The 11812-nt window shown below is 38.7% G+C and overlaps 1 protein-coding gene across 3 annotated transcripts; it reads left to right on the top strand.

Annotated features, from left to right (window-relative positions):
- Positions 1-2004: 2004 nt before the first annotated feature.
- Positions 2005-10868, top strand: pnpla4 (patatin-like phospholipase domain containing 4). Of its 3 annotated transcripts, none has more exons than XM_067583033.1 (7): positions 2005-2200; positions 3995-4174; positions 6006-6100; positions 7535-7670; positions 8054-8119; positions 8238-8390; positions 9503-10868. In XM_067583033.1, exons 2-7 carry the CDS (start codon positions 3995-3997, stop codon positions 9632-9634), a joined length of 762 nt encoding a protein of 253 aa, XP_067439134.1. In that variant the 5' UTR covers positions 2005-2200; the 3' UTR covers positions 9635-10868. The 3 variants fall into 3 exon arrangements, with proteins under 3 accessions (XP_067439134.1, XP_067439133.1, XP_067439136.1); XM_067583032.1 differs by having other exon boundaries at positions 2006-2190; positions 3986-4174; XM_067583035.1 differs by lacking the exons at positions 2005-2200; positions 3995-4174 and having other exon boundaries at positions 6012-6131.
- The last annotated feature ends 944 nt before the right edge of the window (positions 10869-11812 follow it).

Here is an 11812-nt window from a genome sequence, read left to right as displayed (position 1 = left end):
TATAGAAGAAGTTACCACACTAAACAAGACATTGTGTAACTTATTCCACACATAGATGATTTTTCTTATGTTTAAGAAGCAGCTGTGGATGTGAGATGTGTATTTTGTTTCAGACAGACCTTGAGTCTCACTGTGTACTAAAGCTGGCACAGCATCACACAGTTAATTGGGCCACTGTGTTTGTGTGTGGATGTCAGGCAGCTGGAGCTCCTGGACTGAACACGTTGCTATGTACTGTTCAGAGGACACAACAATTAAACCTCATGGGTCTGATCTGTCAGAGGAGAGGAGAGCCATTCCTCACATTTACAAAATGATATGTCAACATGTCTCTGCAGTGGTAGAATGAGGCAATAAAATATAGTTTGTGATGAAACAGTGGAATCTGACTTTCCTCATCCTGGTTGAAAAGGGATCAGAAGTGAGGAACAGCATCAAAAAGTGCCATAGAGTCAGTCTACAGTACTGAAAAAGATCATTCACAAGCTAATTCTACTCACTCATCAGTATGCAGGGTGCAAATAGATATATCAAACAAAATCATTTATTTCAATCCACAGTAAAACAATTTGTCTTCACAATTGCTCAGTTTATATAGAATTTCCATACAATTACTGAAATCAGTGAAAGTGTTTGCATGTTTCAGAAGCTGGCCCGTGAAATCAAGACGCCACAGCGTTGCAAAGCTCCTAAAAAGAACAAAAACAGGCTACTTATGACTCAGCCTGACACAAAGCACAGATCAACGGCATGTGGAGGAGATTTTAATCAACTGCATTACGCCTGACACATACAGGCACACATGCATACACAATATATAAATACATTTATTTATATTAAAAAATGGTTTGTAGCTGTGGGTAAACCACAACTCTGGTCATAAGTCAGTGAAAATGCAAACAGCCACCAATATGATCAAAATAATTCATCCATCCATCAATACATATCCTGTCCTGCTTAGGATCAGTAGAAAAAGATATTTTTCATTTTATTGTTTTTTGTATTGTTATGTATTTTAAAGGCCCATTTAGGGATGGGCATGGTAAATTAGCTTATGCTATAAATGCTGTGGTATGTGGTGTTAGTTGATGCTAAATACTAAATGAACATTAAATAAAAGCAATTAATTCAGCCTGCTTTTAAACCTGAAATTGTAGTAGTTTCAAAACAATTTATCATCAGTAGTGGAAGAAGTATTCAGATCCTTTACTTAAGTAAAAGTACCAATACAGCAATGAATAAATACTCCATTACAAGCATGTAATGTAAGTCCTGCATGAAAAATCCTACTACAGTAAAAGTACATAAGTATTATGAGCTTGATGTAGTTAACTGACTGATATATTATTATATATGACATCATTAGATTATTAATAGTGAAGCATCAGTGTTAGAGCAGCATGTTACTGTTGTAGCTGCTGGAGGTGGAGCTAGTTTACACTACTTTATATACAGTTAGCTAGTTTAGTCCAGTGGTTCCCAACCTAGGGGTCGGCCATTTATTGAAATGAAATCACGTGAGAAGTTTAGAGGGAAAAATCACTATTTGGTGGAGCTGTTAACAACTCATAGACATGTGAAATGTGACCCCGACTACACACTGCTTTTTGTAAGACGTCAAAAGCCAAAAAGGTTGGAAACCACTGGTTTCATCTTTAACAATGTGTTGTATTTTAAAAGCTTGTTATATTATCCATTGTGTCAAATCTTCATCTGAAAAGTAACTAAAGCTGTCAAATAAATGTAGTGGAGTAGAAAGTACAATATTTCACTCTGAAATGTAGCTGAGTGGAAGTATAAAGTAGCATCAAATGGAAATACAAGTACCTCAGAGTTGTACTGAAGTACAGCACTTGAATAAATGTACTTAGCTACTTTCCACCACTGGTAATGGTGATAAGATGGAGTCTGCTGGTGAAATGTGAAGTTACTGAATTAAAGCATAATGACATTTATACGTTATGGCGATTGAGGTTTTATTTTGAAAATCGTGAGCGGAAGAAGTATTATTGTTTACTACCTCCCACATGAGTGTGTCGCTAAATGAATGGTGCTGTAGTGTAGTCTTTAGTGGAGCAAAAGCCAGATATTTGCTTGTGTTGACCAGTGGCGACGAGTAGTTTGACCTTGTATCTAACTGTTCCACAATAAAGCCAGTCAAAGCTTTCTGTCTGCGGGAGCGTGAACACGGTAACAGCATGTCCTCTCAGCTCGACCAATCATTCACTTCATACTGATATCGGTAGCTAGCGGTAGTGGTCTGTGCTTTGACATTGTAACTCCTATTCTGACAACATATAGTCGATTTTCAGACAGCTTAAGAGGGTTTAAAGAAATCATTCTATACTCAGCAACATGTATCGCTAGATGTAACGAGTTTCACTTTTACTCCACGTTGCCTGAGAGGCTTTATCACCCAAAACAACACTTCATATTTGACAGAACAAATGACTTTCATGATTAAAGGACAGGTTCACAGTTTTTCAAGTGTGTCTTAAAACAACAATCAGGTGTCCATATGAACAGTGAAGGAGGTTTTCCTCATTGTAATCATTCCTCCTGTTCATACTGGATATTAAAAGATCCTTCAAATGTGCTTTCAATGGAAGTGATGGAGGCCAAAATCCATAGTGTGTCCACACAGTCATCTTGTGCAAAAATGCATTTAAAAGTCGATGTGAAGCTTATATGACAGTCTAAATTAGTCATATCAAGTGGATATCTGACACATTTACTTTCTTTTTAGCATCAAATTCCCTCTTTTGGTTTCCTCGGACAGTGTTTCCCTGTTGAGCTGCGGTTGAAAGATATCTACTTGATTTGACTCATTTGCATGCTGAAGCTTCATATTAGCTTCAGATAAACTAAATATATTTTTGCTCAGAAGGAGGTCTGTGGATTTTGTCCCCCATCACTTACATTGTAAGTGCATTATGAATGGTCAGCATGAACAGGAGGAATGAGTATGACAAGAAAAACTTTAATTTGGGCACTTGGACGATTATTTTAAAGCTGGAGTGTGGGACTTTTGTCTGCCCCTTCTGGCAGTGAGAGTAATTACAAAAACACTGTCAAGCGCTGCTTACGTCACAGGCTCCGCCGTAGCCTACTCTGTCACTACTGTTGCAGCTGTAAAAAGGTGGATAAATTGTTTTGAGTGTCACACAACCCCCACGAAAGACTTGTTCCATTTGGTCTGATAACATTAGGACAGTTTAGAAAAGCATAATTAAATTATTTTATCCCATTCAAGTTAGCAGAGAGCTAACTGGAAGTTAGCCGACTTGGCTGGCGGAAGTCTCTAGTGTGCATGTTCTCAGGCCTGTCCTAAAACAAGTCCTTTTACATTCACCACTGACCTGCAGACAGACATTCAAACCAATCCTACTTCTTAATTATATGTCATGTGCAAAAAATGTGAATTTTGGGTTTAACACACTAACATCTTTATCAGTGGACACAGATTTGGGTTCAGGTTAATGTAAGGTGAAGAACACTTGGACAACAGCTCTACAAGGCAATATGATTCCACTGGAAGTGAAAGATGATAATAATGAATAATCGCCCAGTGCTGCTTTTTTTCGCCAAGCTCTTACACATACACTCATGTTGCATAATTTCATACTGAATGATATGGCAATGAGCAGATGAATAGGAATAACCTTCCTCAGGTCTGGATGGTAGATATACCCTGCCTTTGAATTAATTTTCAATCTATCAAGGTTAATATGTTCTCATCTTACCTAACAGAAATAAAAAAAAAAGACATTCAATAATTCAAACTATCTCTTTTAAGATTTAGAAACGATTTGTCACAAGATGAAACTTTTGAAACTTTCTGAAGACTTTTACAGCGTGCAGTTGTTGGTTCAACAACACCAAATAAAATGTTAAAAATATATATATGACTGTACTAAAGAGCAGGTAGAACTGTAATGTGTAATGAATCATACGTGACTGATGTCCTGGTGTCGTGTCTGTGCAGGTGTTGAAGATGACGGTGCTGAACTTGTCCTTCGCTGCATGTGGTTTCTTGGGGATCTACCACCTTGGTGCTGTGGGGGCTTTTCTCCGCCACGGGGACAAGTTGCTGGGCTCCCTCAGGGCCTGTGCAGGGGCCTCAGCCGGGGCCCTGGTGGCAGCAGTAATGATCACGGCTCCTGACAAACTAGAGGTACACTATTGGTTTCCTCATTGAGCCAATAGAGAGCAGCAGTGATGCTCCTCAGTAGACCAGTGACTGTCAAATTGGGGTCGGACAACCCTCAGGGGTCCTTGAGGGGTTTTCCAGAAGTCCCTTAGCAAAAACAGAATATAGTTATTCTAATATAAATCAGAAAAATACTGAAATAAGGGAATTTAGAGTGATATTATTATTTCTTCTATAGTTCTGACAGTTTTACAAATTGTGAGCTTCGAATTAAAGACTTAAAAGGTGGAATGCTGTTCTCCATATCAAAGATTTGACATCCTAGCATTCCCGTCCTTTTAATATTTAACACCCTACAGCTCTTAAAATGTAGAAAGTAACACCCACAGATCACAGTATTTGGAGAATAACTTAGATTTGAAATAAAGATAGAACCTCACGAAGCAAAGCTTGTGGGTTCAAGGCCCAGATTGACAAAAAAATTCCCAATGCTGGTTCCCCCCAATATGTGGCACAGTTCAAATTAGAATAAAAAGGAAAAAGATGAAACACTTGATATTTAGTTCCCATGTGGTTTAATATTGTATCCTCAGGCAGGTTAACATGGAGGACAGTGAGATAGAATAAAAGGAAAGAGAGTTATAATAGCAGCTCTGATTGGTATTCGGGGAGACACACATAATTCAGTCAAATCTTCAAGGCAAATATTATAACCAAGACATTTTAAAGGAGACATATTCTGCATATTTCCAGATCTATATTTATATTCTGGGGCTCTACTGGAATATCTTTGCATGATTTACAGTTCAAAAAACGGTGCTACTGTTTATCTTCTACTGGCCCTTTATCCAGCCCCTCGGTTCAGCCTCTGAAACAGGCCGTATCAGCTCCTGTCTATTTAAAGCCCCCCCACCCCCCCACCCAAGAAGGCTACATCAACAAACCATGAATTAAATTACAGTAGTAGGATTTCACTACTTTTTCTTGTTCTTAACTTGAAACGTCAACTTCTCAAATACATCCGTACAGCCGGAATCCAATCTAAAATATGAGATATGTGAACAATGCATGGAAAAACCTTAGCAACAACCTTAGCAACCGAGGCTACGGAACAGATGGCTACGTCAGCAAGGTTGAAATGTACCACTGTATTCACCACAAGGTAAAATGCTAGCACCTTTTACAGATGGTAGCATTTTATGTCACTTGTGTATCTCCAACATTATCATAATATATCATAATAATACACAATCACTAACGTTACAGAGTTATCTGGAGGGGGCTGCGTTGGTGTGGGAGTGTTGCTCCAGGTACCAGTGACATGAAATATGATCCAGGAAATCTGAGGAATAGATCAGTGAATTTGAAAGCTTATTAGACCCCAAAACACTGCAACACAGTTAATAATCTTAAGAGAGGAACAACTCTGAAAAGATATCACAGCAACAACATGTTGTAAAATGTAAAATGAATCACAGGGCTTTGGTTTCTCATGCAGAGCTGAAATAGGTGATTCTACATCTTTACTCCAGGCCCCTAAAAAAATTGCAAGCTTAGAAGAAAATATCAGAGACGACGAGGATATCAGGTTATGAAATGAATATTGTGATCAGCACTACCTCGTGCAAATGATTCTTTCTTGTGTATTTGATCACACTGAAGTTGGAATTGAAGCGGTGTAGCAAGCTATGGTGGTGCCTGCCCACACAGGTATTGTACCAATCAAATTTCAGGTGTATTTACATATAGTCAGATAGGTGTCAGGTATGGGTTAGTTCCTGGAACAGCTGATTAAAACACATTTTAATCTGAAGCAGATGGACTTGAGTGTGATGTTTGTTTGCTTCTCTCTCAGCACTGTAAGGAATTCACCTACATGTTTGCTGACAGCGTGAGACGACAGAGGTTCGGAGCCGTCACACCTGGATACGACTTCATGCTCACGCTGCGGTGATTACTCAGACGTTGCTCAATTCCACATGTGTGTCTAACTGATATCTGCTGTGCTATATCACAGCTGTAGCTAAATGTCTAATTCGTATCGCATGTTACAGAAACATGCTGTGGAGTGTTACCATGGTAACACTGACTTTGTTGCCATTCATGTCACTCACAAATAATTATGTTTATATTATATTTATGTTATTTATGTGACTTATCTTTAGTTTAATTTCATGGACTCATCATACACATCATTCACTACTGGAACGCTGTGATGTCACAGCGCTGCTTCTGCTCTCAACTGCTTTTATCAGTTTAATTCAAAACCAGACTGGCATGTGCACAAGGAAACATTGTTTTCACTCCCTGCACATGTTCATGCTTCACATAAAAACATACAGATAAACAGAATATGCACTATGCATATGTGGTTGCACAAATCCATTAATATCCCTACATATGCTTATACAGGTACACATACAAAATACATAACAACTTATTACTGCACTATAGTATCTCTAGTCTTTATGTTATGCCATTTTGTTATTCTATTTTAATTTGTTTCCTTTTGTATTATGTTTTTAAATATCAAAAATAATATAATCATAATTCTAATACATTTCTTCAGCTTATTTAAAGCTTTTTGAATTGTCTCTGTGTTTGGAAGCCACAATCAAATCAAGTGGTCTCGCCTGAAACTAAAAACTATTCAGGCTGCTGTAGCAGAAGCAACAAAACTGTGAAAAAAAGTCTGCCAAAGTGGGCCACTCTCCGTTTTTAAAATCCCCTTCAGATATATTTTAAGAGAAAAATCCTCTGTTTGGAATATTAAATTGTGTCTTCTTAAAAGTTTAACTGCTGGACACAAAATTTCTTCTACTGTACTTTCTCAATGTTTGTGCACTGAAGGCTTCAAGTTTCCACATCACGATACCAAACCACGATTGGCTCCAAACTCTTTGTCATGTTACGTCACAAATCATGTGTCTTGTCATTGGAGTTGAAGACATTTACATATGAGCATGAGTCGTAACATCAAAACTAGCTTGGAGCCAAACGTGGTCACACACTGAGGATGGACTTCACAGTGAAGTAGGAGACAACTTATGTCCAGCAGTTCAACTCCTGAAATGAAATATATTTGGACTTTAATGAGATAAAATCAAGTAATTTTAAGAATTTGTGTCTTAACCTCTTCACATCCACCGGGTCGCCGGCAACTAGCTTAAGCCAGTTGTAAGAGGTCTGTATCTGTATCATGAATTCAACCCAGTCACCTGACTGTACGCTTCTATTCCTAATTAGCATGCTTGGATGCTTGTGTATATATTGAACAGACTGAGTAATAATTACATGCTGCTGTTGAAAGCACTGCGTTTATGAGGCCCTGTGGGGATATTATTAAGAACCTGACAAATGAGCATCTGTGTGGCTGCTCTCCAGGGAGGGGATAGAGGAGATTCTACCCAGCGACGCTCACAGTCTGGCCACTGACCGCCTCCACGTCTCAATAACACACTCCAAAAGCGGCGACAACCACCTCATATCCAGGTTTACCTCCAGGGAAGAGCTCATAAAGGTGCACACTCTCTTTTCATAACATACACAGATCATTCCAGTTTAAAAGAGTCATAAATGTTTATCATTGTTTCACATCTTTTGTTTCCCTCCATCATACTGTGAACGTTACTGCTTTGACCTGAAAACGACCCTAACAAAGTCAATACTTGTGTAATGAACGTCTACAGACTGCAGAGTAGTAATGGCACAAAATGTTAGCATTGTGTCTCCTTTATCTGACATGCTAGTGATTTTTTGTTTGAGATATTGATCATTTTAGTCGTCAAACTGTTGTTAAATCCAGCCGCTTCCTGCTGATGAAACACTGTTTGATGTTTCTGTGGGTCACGGAGCATTTACTGACACCATTAACTGTCCTTCACTTGTTGTTCCTCCGCTCAGGCTCTCCTGGCCAGCAGCTTCGTGCCGGTCTACGCTGGAATCCAAGCGGTGGAGTTCAGAGGACAGGTAACAGGCTCATTCATTGTGCACTGACCCCTCGCTGAACCATGTGATATTCATTCAAACATGTCTCCTGTCAACAGGATCACCTTTTTTTTTAGACTTTCTGTTTTGTTTCCATTAGAAATGGATTGATGGAGGCTTAACAGACAGCCTGCCAGTCCTGCCTGTGGGACGAACTGTCACCGTGTCCCCCTTTGCTGGGCTGCAGGATGTGTGTCCTGTCCACAGGGGGAGCTTTAAGACCCAACTCAAGCTGGCCAACATGAACATAATGGTGGGTGCTGGATCACTATGACATTAAACATATCTAATGTTGTACTTTAAAAAAAATCAACTATTGATTACTATTGTTGGGTACATTTTGACATCACATACAGTATAGTTTTTATAAAGTGTTAGCAGATCCTCACATGTCCTCCCAGCTAACAGCTCATGATTATATGAAAGAGTAACACCATTCAAACAATCCATTCTGGAGAGTGTCCTGGTGTCCTGTTTCCTCCAGTGGTGTACCGTTAAGATGTGCTCACTCCTATTTGGTGGGTGTGATGTGGTGAAAACCCAACAGAGACATTTGTGACTAGCTGCTAGCCTGAATTATTTCTTTATTTCTTTTATTTTGAAATTGAAATAAATATGTGTTTGTATGTTGGTAGAGTGTGAACCTCAGGAAAGCCACACAACTTTTGTTAAAAAAACAAGAAGGTGATATCAAATGTTCATAGCAAAAAAAAGTCATTTGATTGCTTTGGAAAGGAAGAAGTAAAAGAACATTAGAACAATGGAGTTCTTTATCACACCACTCACATCTGAAAAAGAAACATACTGCTTTAAAGGTCAAATAAACTCATATCGTAGTACTTACTATTATATTTCATTTTTTAAAATTAAATTAAATTAATTTTTAAACATACAGTAAATGCAGCCCTACGCACACCAACCCTCCCCTCAAACTCCTCCAAACTACTAGTAACAAATAGTGCATTATATATATATATTTGTGTGTGTGTGTGTGTTTGCATCACACATGCATACATACATTCATAACACATTCATGCGAATGCTTTGCATACACAGAAGTTTTACAGCAGAATAAATGTATAAAAAAACCACAGATGCATTTCATACATACAGCAGCACATCCCCAAGTGATGCCAGTCTTCCCAGAAATGAATGTAATATTGCAAAAATCTTGATTATTTGGATGGAAGATTCCACCACTACATATCACTGTTTGCAGAAAGAAATGAGTTATTTCCACAACTGCTAATTACCTTAATAACCAATGTGATATTTTTGTGCAAACAAAGTGTGTGATGACAGTCGACTATTATTGGCTCTCTAAGAGATATGATGTAAACGTAGCGTTCTCTTTGGTTTCCTCAGTTCTCCGTGGAGAACATCAAACGTCTGAACCAGGCTTTGTTCCCTCCATCCGCCGGCGGCATGCAGTCATTATGTCAGGAGGGGTTTGATGACGCCGTTAGCTTCCTGAAGAGAGAGGCCTGGATGAGCTGACAGTCGGATCCCCTCATGTGAAGAACTGACTTTACAACAAGCGTGAAGGAAGTACCATATACAGAGCTGTCAGTTAGAATGAACAGTGTGGATTTTACAGTATTTATTAACTGATTTTAGATTTTTTTTTTTTTTTTTTAAAAATGACTGACATGCGGTGATGTTGTAGAGAAACTTCAAACACATTGATCCAGCAACTCTGTGTGGACTGAATGCTCTGTGAACTTTGTTTGCCAAAATCCTTAAGATACTTTTTCCAGGATCAAGCACTGAGTGTGTAGTTATAAAGCATGAAAGAGCGAGTGTATCATTGTAAGTACTATTATACACACACCTCTGCTGCATGTGACAACAGCTGTATATGATCAAAATCCCTCATGTGATGAACATGGACTCTTCATCAGTTTTCCAAGGAGGCATTTAATTACCCTCAGCTTGAAGCGGTGGGGGAGGAGGAGGGAGAAATGATTGGATATTGGAGCACTTCACAGGAAGTCCACGCTGCCATCATGGATGTCGGAGGCTCCCTCAGGATGCGGGGATGGAGTGTCGTCTTTGAAGTGCCGGACGTTACCGCTGGCTTTCTCTGCCGCCGGGTTACTGTTTGATTTCCTCCAGCGTCAGGAGACGTGAGCGGGTTCTCCATCAGTATCCAGTCAGTTGAACTGGTGTGTGAGAGCTGCTCCACCCTCAGGACAGATTCGGATGTTGTGATGAGACATAAAGCCTGCTGCTTCACTAAGGAGAGCTTTGCCAGGAAGGAGGCAAACTGATTATGTTGCACCTACACACAGTCAGGAATTAGTGCTCAAAATGAGTTGTTGATTTATTACAACATATCTGTGAGGACTCCTGCAAGTAGATTTGATTTAATCAAACATCAATGCTGTTTTTTGTCCCTGATTGGGCATTTCACAATCAGGATCCTGAGCCATACACAGTCATTTAAAACTGTGTGGGCATATAGCTCTAAGACAACTCCACACCATTAAACATCCTGTATGCAATATTTTTTTTTTAATATCTAGCTATAAATATTTAAAACAACTTTGAAATTGTGAGACTGTTTTCTGAAATTATCTACTGACTAAACATGTTTTATCTATACAACTCTGGTGTGGCCTGTAAGATTTCCATTTGATTTGATTATTTATGGTGTTAATATGTTAACATGTGAGACTTTGTGAGCTTGATTTTGGAATATGCTCTTAAAATAAAAAGGGGAAGTATTATATCCATGCTGGTTACTGTGCATATAAATAAGCTTTACATTACAGACAAAATAACTAGTTGAATTATTTGATTTTGAAAATTTGATTTTCAGGGCATCCCAGGTGTCAGTTAAAGGGCAGGTTCACAATCTTTCAAGTCTGTCTGAAAACAACAGTCAGGAGCCCAAATGAACAGTGAAACATGTTTGTCTTGCTGTAATCATTCCTCATGTTCATACTGACCATTAGAAGATCCCTTCATAATGACCTTACAATGGAAGTGATGGGGGACAAAATCCACAGTCCTCCTTCTGTGCAAAAATGTATTAAAAGTTTATATGAAGTTCATATGAAGCTTCAGTCGTCCACATGAGTCAAATCAAATAGATACATTTTTTTAAAGTTAGTCTTCTTAGAGCCAAATTCCCTCTTTTTTGTTATAATCCATCCACTGCAGCTCAACAGGAAAACGCTGTCCGTCAAGATACAAAGAGGGAATTTTTTACTAAAAAGACTGAGCTAGTTCAGACAGACCAACTCAAGTTGCCGCCCCACTCACATGCCATACATACAGCCTGACTGTAACATAGATCCAACGCACCCTTATATATGTGCTCAAGTCATCCGTGATCAACTCACATGCATACCTACTGCCACACCACCCACACAAGATATGCTGTTGCTTGCTGCTATGGCTGCCACTACCATTCATGTAGTGTTCCAAAAGCCCCACCTCCACTCCAGCATCCACCCGTCTATTCTGACTACAGCAAAAAAAAAAAAAACCTGTTTTAAAGTTCACCAAATAACTGGCATTTGATGAATGTTAGTGCTTGACAAAGTCATAATCTTATTTACATTTTATTTTAATCTTTGATCAGATAGTTCCTAAATGAAATCATCATTTTCCCATTTTAATTGTATTACTATCTTATTTATTTTTACTATTTCATTTAGATAATGTTCT

Source organism: Thunnus thynnus, chromosome 24, assembly GCF_963924715.1.
Source record: "Thunnus thynnus chromosome 24, fThuThy2.1, whole genome shotgun sequence".
Lineage (NCBI taxonomy): Eukaryota > Metazoa > Chordata > Actinopteri > Scombriformes > Scombridae > Thunnus > Thunnus thynnus.
This window is presented reverse-complemented; position numbering and strand designations above follow the sequence as displayed.